Source organism: Chanodichthys erythropterus, chromosome 8, assembly GCF_024489055.1.
Source record: "Chanodichthys erythropterus isolate Z2021 chromosome 8, ASM2448905v1, whole genome shotgun sequence".
NCBI lineage: Eukaryota > Metazoa > Chordata > Actinopteri > Cypriniformes > Xenocyprididae > Chanodichthys > Chanodichthys erythropterus.
Genome location: NC_090228.1, coordinates 22,667,236 through 22,678,971, shown reverse-complemented (window position 1 = coordinate 22,678,971; position 11,736 = coordinate 22,667,236). Strand labels below are relative to the sequence as shown.

The 11,736-nt window shown below is 38.6% G+C and overlaps 1 protein-coding gene across 1 annotated transcript; it reads left to right on the top strand.

Annotated features, from left to right (window-relative positions):
* Positions 1–849: 849 nt before the first annotated feature.
* LOC137023979 (solute carrier organic anion transporter family member 1C1-like) lies at positions 850–7,722 on the top strand. The gene is made up of 13 exons (XM_067391119.1): positions 850–915; positions 1,065–1,206; positions 1,406–1,538; positions 2,222–2,328; positions 2,421–2,573; positions 2,651–2,749; positions 5,759–5,956; positions 6,218–6,382; positions 6,470–6,665; positions 6,818–6,983; positions 7,078–7,262; positions 7,384–7,448; positions 7,601–7,722. Exons 1-13 carry the CDS (start codon positions 850–852, stop codon positions 7,720–7,722), a joined length of 1,797 nt encoding a protein of 598 aa, XP_067247220.1.
* The last annotated feature ends 4,014 nt before the right edge of the window (positions 7,723–11,736 follow it).

The window sequence follows — 11,736 nt, the reverse complement described above, 5'->3', positions numbered from 1 at the left end:
GATGGTTTTTGTTTGATCTACAATATAGGGTTAACCCCTTAGCATTCCTGTAAAATTTGCCTTTTGAAAGGTATCTGTACAGCGGGCGGAACAGTGGGACTCTAACAAGTTAAAGGAACACTTAGTGCAAGTTAAAGGTTAGTAAAACTGTCTAATGACTTGTAGGTGAATATAAAGACACTCAGAGATCCTGCTTTTGGTCACATTTCAACTGCATATTCAACTGCCTCCTCTCTAAGACACATCTGGACATGTGAGTATTTCAAAATTGTGAATTAATAATATATTAATGTTTGTTTGCATTTGATTACAATGTATTTTGCCTTGGATCATCTCTGACATGATAGAAGTGGATGGAAAAAAAATATATTTAAAAGAAACATTAGGATTGAACAGAAGTTTGACAGTGGTTCTCAACTGTATTTGTCCGTTTATTAAGACATTTCAACATAGTATCAACATTTTTGATTGTTCAAAAGTAATAAAAAAAGTCATTAAATAAATCGTTGAAAAATTATATATAATGTTGAAACATTATAATGAACTGCACTGTCCCAGCAATATGCTAAATTATTTACAAATGCACTGAAAGGGAAAATTGTTTAGTGTCAACATTTTATTACTAGAATTTATTTTGTTTTATTAATGTTATTTATTATTATTTTACTTATGGTTTTATATACTTATGATATTATACTTATGGTTTCCATTTTTCCACATAAGCACACAACTTCAATTTTGCAGTTTGTCTTATTTCTTCAGTTTTTTTATTTGTTTACCTCTTCCACTAGCCCATAGTTCAGCATGACAGTGGAGGGCAGCCCAGATGGGTTCCTTGTGCCCAGACCAATGGAGTATTCAGACAGTAATGAACAGAAAACATCTCAGGCCAAATGCTGCTCCCCAAGTCTGAAGGCAAGAGACATTGTCTTTGACCATATGCAAGTTAATTGAGCAACAAGTGTTCAAAAACCAAAAAACAAAAAAAAACAAACAAAACAAAACAAAACAAAAAAAAAAACAGGTAAAATCTTCTGACTTAATCTCTTTTCTTTCTTTGAAAGATCTTTATTGGCGTACTTGCCTTCTGTTATTTCTCCAAATCCCTGACGGGGGCTTACACCAAAAGCACCATCACTCAGATTGAGAGGCGGTTTGAGATCCCAAGTTCTACTGTTGGTATCATCGATGGCAGTTTTGAAATGGGTGAGTTGAGATATGTAGAGCTGCACTGAGAAATGAGGGCAGAGGTTCACCCATTAGATGAGTACTTATACTAGTGAGTCACACCACTGTGCTGCAATGTGACAGAATTACTGTTCATACTTTATAAATTGAACAACTGATTGATGGTATGATATGAAACAACATAGAACTTGTTAAATAAAGTCACATTTGCTTGCAGGCAATCTGTTGGTCATTACTGTGGTAAGCTACTTTGGCGCTAAGTTTCACAGGCCCAAGATCATTGGAGCAGGGGTCCTGCTGATGGGAATAGGGACACTGTTAATGGCTTTACCTCACTTCATTATGGGCCGGTGAGTAACATTCATGAGACAATGACAAATGAGAGTGAACAAAACAGAAAAAATATTTCCTAAAGTCCTTAAAATTTTTCTCTTTGTATTCATGTTCATTTAAATATGAATTTGAAAAACTTTTATAACATTTTCAATAAATGTTCAAATTCATTGACAAATTTAATTTTGTCCAAGCATCAAGTTAAAGGTATATTTTCCTTATGTAGATGAAATTCTTCCAAGGCACTCACGTGGTAAAGTAAAAAGCCTTTAATGAACTGGGCTTAAATCATTAAAACAAGTTAAAAGTAGATCTACGCATTTCGGCAGCACAGCCTTCTTCAGGACATCCTGAAGAAGGCTGTGTTGCCAATATGCATAGATCTAGTGTTTACCTCCATTACATCCAATGAGCACCATTGGCTATATAAAGACACCCGTATAGCATTCTCTGCTTCTGTTTCTTGCAAGTATATTTTCCTTATCTGATATTTTTCTATATAAAAGATGTGTTTTCAAGCCATTGTAGCTATCAATTGTATTTTAATGTAATATTGAATTAACTGATGGCCATCACATAATACTCATAATTATTCATACTAAAATATTTAATGAAGATCCACCTCATAAAGATCAGCATTTTTTAAGATTAAAGTATTTAAAATGTTTTTACTATTTATGTGTCTGTTTGTTTCTGACAGGTACAAGTATGATACAGCTGCCGCCCACACTAATGATGCTGAAAATTTCACAGTGATTTCCACATGCTCATCTGACACCCAGAATACTGTTCAACAGCTTGTTTCCGGTAATGCATGCTATATGTAGAAAAGCATTTGAATATTTTAATTGTAAAATGCAGTAACATACCCAACGGAGCACTCTATATGGGTTGTATAGGGTGCCAAAAAGGGGAAGAGGAAAGCTCGCCCACATGGGTGATTGTGCTGTTGGGAAACATTATTCGTGGCATCGGGGAAGCCAGCATCTGCCCTTTGGGAATGTCATTCATTGATGATTATGCACACCCAGAAAACTCTGCTTTTTACATAGGTGAGAAAATGATTGTGTGTGTTTGTTGACCTCAAACAAAGTACCTGTGATTCAGTCAATGTTTTTCTTTTTTGTAGGTTGCCTACACACACTCGGAGTGATTGGGCCAATTTTTGGTTACACACTTGGATCTCTGTGTGCTAGTCTTTATGTGGACATTGGCTTGGTGAATCAAGGTGAGTTAAAATTGTTATACTTTAGAGATCAATCCAAAAAAAAAAAAAAAAAAAGGACCAAAAAGAAGTGCATTTTTTCTTTGTTTTGACATTTAATATTGAAGTACTTCCTCTTTGAAGTACCTTGAGGTAACATGCAAATACTGTGATATATGAATGGCAATGGACCAGGGTGGGGTCAGAGGGTCAAGTAAGGTCTTGAGTTGAGTACCACAGAAGCAGTGACAGAATAGAAGACCACCACGGCAGAGCTAGAACCATTGCAGCAGAAGAGGTGAAAACGGTGGCGGAGAAGAAGACCAGGGGGAACAGGTGAAACAGGAGGCCTCAGGTGATCTGGCAGAATAGGAGGATTTGGGGAAGCTGGTGTAACTGGTCTGTTGCTGACCGCCGTTACCATCACCTGCGTTGTGTGTAAGAAGACTCAGGACACTTCTAATGCGGTTCACCAAAAAGTGATTTGATGACAGCCACGGCCAGCATTAACTTCACTTCGTCTGTGGATTAACACGAAAAGTTCATATCTCACTCTTATGGGCATTTCATGAGACAATCCTCTCTCCAGCATAACCAATGTGAACTGCTCTTGTGTAACACTTGAGAAAATAAACATTGACACTGAAACATTATAGTAGTAACATAATACAAGATTATAAAAGGACATAAGAGAGACCATAAAGAGTGAAATACCTGTGGATTAACACAAATAAAGTTCATATCTCACTCTTGTGGGCGTTTCATGAGACAATCCTGTATGGTATAACATTTGTTAGTTAACTGATCACTCAAAACCACGCGAATAGCATATCATACGCACGTTATAACTTCACATTCCTAATTGACTCGCGTATGAAACATACAACAGAACACTGCAAATAGTCTCAGTATCATTTACAATAGTGTACATGTAGTTGAACTATGATCACATAATTGTATATTTTATATTATTGATCAATATGTGAATCCGTTGACCAGGTTACACATGACACGAGTGGTGGTCTCATTGTCACAAATTAATTTAGATGATCAGATTTGATAGAACTGATTCAAGACAAGAGTGATTCTCTCAAGGACTTCCGAAGCTTTGGTCACATGCTTTTTCAAACCGTATCTGCTCCGCGATAATTTAGATATGGTAGAGAAAACAATCCTGACCACCACATGTCGCTAATGCGTACTGTATTAAAAGCTTCGAGTAATGAAGTTTTTTAAATTTTATAAATAAAGGTGACTTGACGAGTCAAACGTACAGAATACAGATTATTTATCTAGACATGACCTGCAAATTACCACAATAGATTAATGGGAAGAAACTTACTTAAAAGCGCTGCGGCAGGAACATTAACTTGTGCTCGTGAGAGAGAGTCATTCTCCATGATGATTGGTCGAGAAAGACATAACATGAGATGAGGTGGAAGCATAGACGGATGGCCTATGCCTAACCAGTTCATGTTCTCTTTACAATCATGATGTAGTAGAGGATCCACAGCTAGATCAACAAGTATAAGCCGATTATAACGACCATCATTTGAAGGGTCACAAAATTATGAAATTATCGTACATTATGGGATTTTTTTTTTCATTATTGATCGTACATCGTACAGAGGTCAAAATTATCGTACAAATACGATAATCAGCAGAGCGCCAGAAGAAAATGTCAAAATAAAAGTCTCTAAACAGTGAGCAGTAGAATCAACATGTATTACTCAAAGAAAAACAGAAATAAATAAATACAAAACACAATAGAGGGATTTTAGTGAAAAAGCAATGTGTTACATTCAACTTGTATTTACTTTTAACTCATTACACTGGCAGAGCAGGATGCTCAGGCAAGGCCAGTGGAGCAAGTGACCCAGGAGTGGAAGACCTCAGAAGAGTCAACGGATTAGGAGACTTAAGAAGATTTGGTCATGTTAAAGATGAGGCAAAGCTGATGGAACAAGGAAACCCACCATAGAGAGCCAGCAGTGTGGGTGGGGCCACAGGGATCTCCGATGCTGCAGCGGATGCCACTGCTTCAGGGGATGCTTTGGTAGCTCGGGGGAAAACAGGACTCCTTGGATAATCAAGAGAAACAGAATGAGGGGAGCCCAACATATGAGGCCATGTTAAAGCTGGAGGAACTAGGAGCTTGGCAGAACCAATGGACAGAGGTAACAAGATGAAACAAGAGGATGAGTGACCAAGAGGGAGCCAGTGAAAGAAGGGACCCTTGAGGAGTTGATGGATGGAAGAGGTGGTTGAGTAGTGAAGTAGGATTTGGGTTGGTCTTTGTGGAGAGAACAAAAGGTTCAATGAAGACTCCTGTTACCTGGGAGAATAGCCCATTAGTGGCCTCTATAGTCAAGAAAAGGCACTCAGGGAAGACCTCTCTGGCAGAACGGAAGGAAGGATGGATGATCTCAATAACAGAGATGGCAGGGACAAAGATCTGGTTGCTCTCTGTGGTTGAGATGAATGAGGGAGTGTTATCAGCCTGTCCCGTGGGAGACATTTAGATCCTGGTTTTATAATAGATCCTGATCCTGGGTTTAGTACCTGGGTCTTCTTTCAGCTAGACAACTCACACAGTTTGATGGTGAACCCAAGTGCAGGATCTTTTTTTTTTTTAAGTTATGAATAGTGAACAGATAAGTATTATAACAGAAAAAGAACAGATGGGATTGCAGGACACACAATATGGGAAACACATACATGGAGAACAGATGAAGATAGAGTCAAAATAGAAGATAGAGCTGAGATGGACAGGAGGTAAGTAACTCTACAATCTAAAAGCAGATAAGTCCATATGTTCTTATCAGAGATCAGACAATGAGTATCTGGTGAGTATAAATGCCATCCTTGATAGCAAGTTTGATAGAATACACTGAGTGGGCGAATAGTGAAATGAGGTGGTGAGGCTGGTGAACACACACACACACACACACACACACACACACACACACACACAAATATATATATATATATATATATATATATATATATATATATATTTCTTCTCATTATCAGAGACCATCACCCCTCAGGACTCTCGCTGGGTTGGGGCCTGGTGGTTGGGTTATGTGGTTTCTGGGCTGTTGACTCTCCTTGCTGCTTTGCCTCTCTGGTTCCTGCCAAGAGCTCTACCTGAAAACCACCAAACCTCTGAGCTAGACTTCCCCTCAAACCAACACAAACACACACCCAGCATTACAGAGATAGCTAAAGGTATGACAACCTTACACTTATTATAATGGTTAAATACATACAATTTAAGTCTATTTAAATCTAATTAGTCACTAAATAATGAATCAACTTTTATGTAACAAAGATCAAAGTAATACAGGGTTGGAAAAATGAATGTGCAGGAAATTAATGGAGATTTATTGTTATCATTTCTAAAGTGTTATTTTGGTCTACTATGACCATGTAAAAAAATGTAAAATAAAAGAGATTGTTAAACAAATTTGCTTATTTTTACTTTTCTAGATTTTGGGCCATCTCTGAAGCGTCTGCTCACCAACAAGATCTATCTCCTGTACCTGGTTTCCAATGTATTGGCATTCAACGCCTTTGCGATATTCATAACATATACGCCAAAGTATTTGGAACAGCAGTTTGGACAAAGTGCAACCAAGACCAACTTTCTCATAGGTGACAAATGCCATGATTTACTGTCATGTTATGTCTTTGTTTTTTTCCCTGGCTGTTTAAACTGGCTGTACTTATATATTTCTGTAGGACTGACGTCTATTCCACCAGTGGCACTGGGTATGTTCCTGAGTGGGTGTATAATGAAGAGGTTTCAACTGGATCTGCTAGGATCTGCAAGAATGTCATTTTTCACTGCTATTTCAGCATTGTTTCTTACCATCCCTTACTTTGCTCTTAGCTGTGAAAATATAGATGTCGCTGGGGTCACAGTGCCCTATCAAGGGTACTTTCATCTCCAGTCATACTCTTTGTATAAATCTTATTGTATCATGGAAACTATACATTATCCATCAATTCAATCTATCCATTTAACAAACTGCTTGTCCTATGTAGGGTCATATAAATATGTAATATAATCTATTGTTTATGCGGCAGATCTGTAGAAGTTCAGAATATAAACAGTGATTTACTCACTTCTTGCAATGCCGGCTGTGGGTGTTCTGACTTCCAATGGGATCCAGTGTGTGGGCAGAATGGAGTGACCTACATCTCTCCTTGTCATGCAGGCTGCAATTCCACTCGTGGAACGGGATGGAATATGGTGAACAACTACCTTTAACTCTTGACCTAATTTCATTATTACATGTTTTTTAGTTTCTTATTTTGTGTGTGTGTGTGTGTGTGTGTATTGTTAGACATTTCATGACTGTACATGTGTCCAGAGCTGGGGAATGAGTGCTGGGAACTCCTCTGCAGTGCTTGGACAGTGTTCACGAGAGAGCAGCTGTACTAAAATGTTCTATATCTATCTGGCACTGCAGTCTCTCGCCTTCTTTGTGTACTGTCTGGGCACTGTTCCCTTCTTCATCATCTCATTGAGGTTCTGTTTAATTACTTCACAGCATATCTTACAGTGATGAATCACAACTATTCCACAGTGGTATATATACATATGGAAGAAATTTGTATTAAATGTTTAATATGAGAATATGTTCTTGCAGGATTGTGGAACCTGAGCTGAAGTCTCTCTCAGTGGGCATGCTACTGTTAGTTTTAAGAGTTTGGGGTAAGTTCACATGTGGAGTTGCTATAGTGTATTGTTTTTTTGTTTTGTTTTGTTTTTTAGGAGTGCCCCAAAAATGTAAAATAATTCACAGATATTCACATTAAGGTCTGACACAGCATTTTTGTTGTTGTTTTTTTCCCACTCTTTTAAAGGTGGTATTCCTGCTCCCATTTACTTTGGTGCTCTTATTGACTCTACCTGTGTGAAATGGGGTCACAAGAAATGTGGTGGAAGAGGTGCTTGCAGAATATATGACAATGAGACTTTTAGGTGAGCAAATCTGACAGGACTATTCTATGTATTCCCAAGTAATGCATTCTAAAATGTAATGTTATCCCCATCAGGTTCCTGTTTGTAGGACTAGTTAGCTGTCTGCGGGTATTAAGCTATATCCTGTTATGGGTGGCCATCACACAGATTAACACGAAAGTACAGAATGATAAACAGGTGTCCAAGGACATAGAACTGCAGAAGCCTGTGCTGTATGAAACAGAAAAGTAGAAGATTCTAAAATAATGTTCAACATTGTTTTGTTTTCTATTTGTTTATGTGTGTTTTGTTTTGTTGTATTGTATTTTGTTCCTTGGTCATTTTCAAAATATGATGACAAATATTTCATTTTATTTGTGTGGCCAGGTGCCTGAAAATCTTTTGTCCCATTCTAAAGTAGCAGTTATTTATTTTATATTTTGATTCAATTATTTTATAAAAAGTGTATTATTTTTTAAATTAATTAATGAATACAGATATTATTATAAATTATTTTATTGTTGTCATTGTTAAAAAGTATTTTGCGAATACAAAAAGACAAAAAAGTTAATATAATATAGTTAGATTTAAAATTTTGACTTGGGTTAAGGTGCAATATGTAAGTATTTTGCAGTAAAATATCCAAAAACCACTAGGCCAGTGTTATATATTTTGTTCACTTAAGTACTCATATTATGCCAAATGATTCCAACTATTTGTTAATCTTGAGAAAATTGAAATTTTAACCAAGGCTCCGGGCCATGTGAGGAGTCGCCTTTCAATTGCATCATACCCGCGTTATCCTCGTTTTCCGGTTTTATTTTGTAGAAACCATGGAAACACCAAAGACGCTTTAATATATAACATGTTTTAATAGACAATCTAATTTTCTTGATTTTTTTGTGAGTACCATGCTTTACCATGCCTAAGAGAAAAACAGTAGCTAACATAGCATAATCAGATGCAGCTTTATTTTTTAGTAACAGTAATACAGCATTTTCTCCATTATACAATGTTTTAAAATGAATTGCATGCCATTTATCAACACAAGCCATCCAGCATTTAATATGATATTCTAATATCAATCTAGCTTACTGCAGTGTGTCTCAAACAAGTGTCTTATAACATCATTTTCAACACACTAAAATGTATCTAATATGATAAACAGAGCTGTGTTACCTCTGCAAAAGCAGAGGTGGTGCCAGCGACTGTGGCATAATAAAAGTTCTGCTGCTCGTGAGGCGTGTGTTGTGCAATCACTCTAGCGGCCTTGTTCGGCTCCCACAACACTCGGTCCTGCACTGCTTCATACTACAGTAACGTTAATAATCACATCTATAAACATGATTTCTTCCTGAGTCCTATCCCAATTATTTTCCACTGGCTTAGTACACGATTTAACTACAGAAGAGTCAAGTTTTAAATAGGAAAAATATCAAAACTCTTTGGTCATTTTTAAGCGCGATGCTAACGGTCTAATCAGATTCAATGAACTATGCTAAGCTATGCTAAAAGTGGTACCGCCAGAACCGGAGATCGGCTGAATGGATTCGAAAACGGTAAAACTCAACTGTTTAACTCTAGGGGAGTTGGATGAGCCTATTTTCAAAAAAGTGGAGTGTTCCTATAATGGTTCATGTCATCAGAGTGACACTGTTAAATATTCATGAAAATGTTTAACGGAATACTGTATTTGCATGATCAGTGTGTGACTCTTGATTTATTGATTCATTAATCAAATAAAGATAAAGATCAAAAGTCAAGTTGTCCTAGGTTTTGTACGTGTTTTTAACTTTGAACTTTGCTGTTGAACTGGGAATTGTGAGTTTTGTAGTTCTCATACCATCTTTCATGGCATGGAATCTGACATCAAACATTTAGGGTGCTTTCACACCTGCCTCATTTAGTTCGGTTGAATCGTACCAGAGTTCGTTTGCCCCTTTGGTGCGGTTCGTTTGGGCAGGTGGGAAAGCAGCAATCGCACTCGGGTGCGCACCAAAAGCGGACCAAACAAGCGTACCGAGACCTGCTTGAAGAGGTGGTCTCGGTATGCTTTCAAACGAACTCTGGAGCGGTTCGCTTGAGATGTGAAAGCAATCGACCCAGTTAACGGACCAACGAACCAAATGATATAATTTTCATAACGGAAAATATGATATAAAAATCAGTAATGTCTGATTCTGTGAGTGAGCACATTATTTACAATATCTGAAAGCCAACGATCGCCTCTGGTGTGTAATTACACTTCTCCGTGCGAGAATGCTGTCCCGACGAAATCTCAATTCCCGCTGTGCTTCATTATAAAATTCAAATGGTCTCTCTCGACAGACAGACGGACAACAGGTCGCCTACTAGACAGCGCTGGGAAATCCAGAGATGGAGAGAGAAAGAGCGCGGGTTTGAATTTGCCGCAGCAAATATGAATTAACTGCGGGAGAGAGCTACATTTATAAAGTGTTTGTGTGTGTCTCGACAGTTACAAATAAAGCCACAATAAACTCATGCAGCGAACTTGTCAATCATTATTTTGATGGATGACGCAGAGAAAATTCTGACCAATAAGAGGACAGTTTTACTCCCATGTGACTTACCTTAACGCATTTTGGTACGCTTTTAAATTTTGCCATGTGAAAGCGAACCGAACCAAGAAAAAAAAAGCAACATTGTAACAAATTTAGTCCCTGTTTTGGAACAAAACAAGCGATCCATAGGTGTGAAAACACCCTTAAATAAAAATACTGAGTTGTGTGAAACATGTACTGTTTTGTGCAACAGTAAAAAAACTGTCAGTTTTAACTGTCAGTATACCATGAAGAGCTATGGGACCCTCAAAAAATCGTGATATATTAATGGGAAAAATGCCAGATGGAAGGAAAAATTATATTTCAATGCTTTTGCATTTGCTTGCAAAACGTCTTGGGTTACGAGTGTAACCCTTGTTCCCTGAGTAAGGGAACGAGACGCTACGTCAGTGACGTGATGGGAATCCTCTGCATTTTTGTGTTCGTGAAGCACTATTGTAACTAACCAATGAGAGAACGCGACGTCAGAGGCGGGTGACGTCACGAACCGGAACCTATAAAGCATGCCCGGAAACAAAGAACGCTAGCTTCTGTGACATGTCTGAAGTAAGCGCTCCAGGCATGCTGGAGGTACGGCAACGTGACGTAGCGTCTCGTTCCCTTACTCAGGGAACAAGGGTTACACTCGTAACCCAAGACGTTCCCTTTCGTGGGAACTATCGACGCTACGTCAGTGACATGATGGGAACGCTGTCCCAACTACGCCGTGCCTCTGAGTGCCTGGCTACTATCTTGTAAAACCAAAGCACCCGGAGTTCTACTCACATTAAGATTATAAAATCTGATGAAGGTGTGCTGGGATGACCATCCAGCAGAACCACATATGTCATTAAAGGATACTCCTGACATTAAGGCCTTTGAGGCCGCCATACCCCTAGTCGGGTGAACACGGACAGCTAATGGAGATGGCTGTCCGGCCCCCTCATAAGCAAGTGTGATAGCCTCGACCACCCACTTGCTCATTCTCTGCTTAGATGCTGGACCTCCTTTCTAATGAGACCCATAAAACACACAAACAATTTATCTGTTTTTCCCCACAGGGCAGCTCTGTGGACATATGCATCTAAAGCCCTCACTGGACAGAGCAGATTGAGTTTCTCCTGATCCGAAGTTGTAAATGGAGGAAGATGGAAGGCCTAAAGTACGATGGAACCTGGGACTTTGGTGGGGACCTTAGGCATATAGCCTGGTCTAGTGTGCAGGAACGCTTTGACCATTCCAGGTGCAAATTCCAAACACAAAGAAGCAGCTGAAAGTGCTTGAAGATCTCCTATTCTTTTAAGAGATGAAATAGCCAGTAGAAATATGGTCTTTAAAGGTGAGGAATTTCTCTGAAACTTCCTCTAGTGGTTCGAAGGGAGCCTCGGCTAACCCTTCTAATACCACGGCCGAGTCCCAGGCCAACGTCCTTGTAGGTACTGAAGGCCCCAGCCTCAGAGTACCACGGAGGAAGCGTA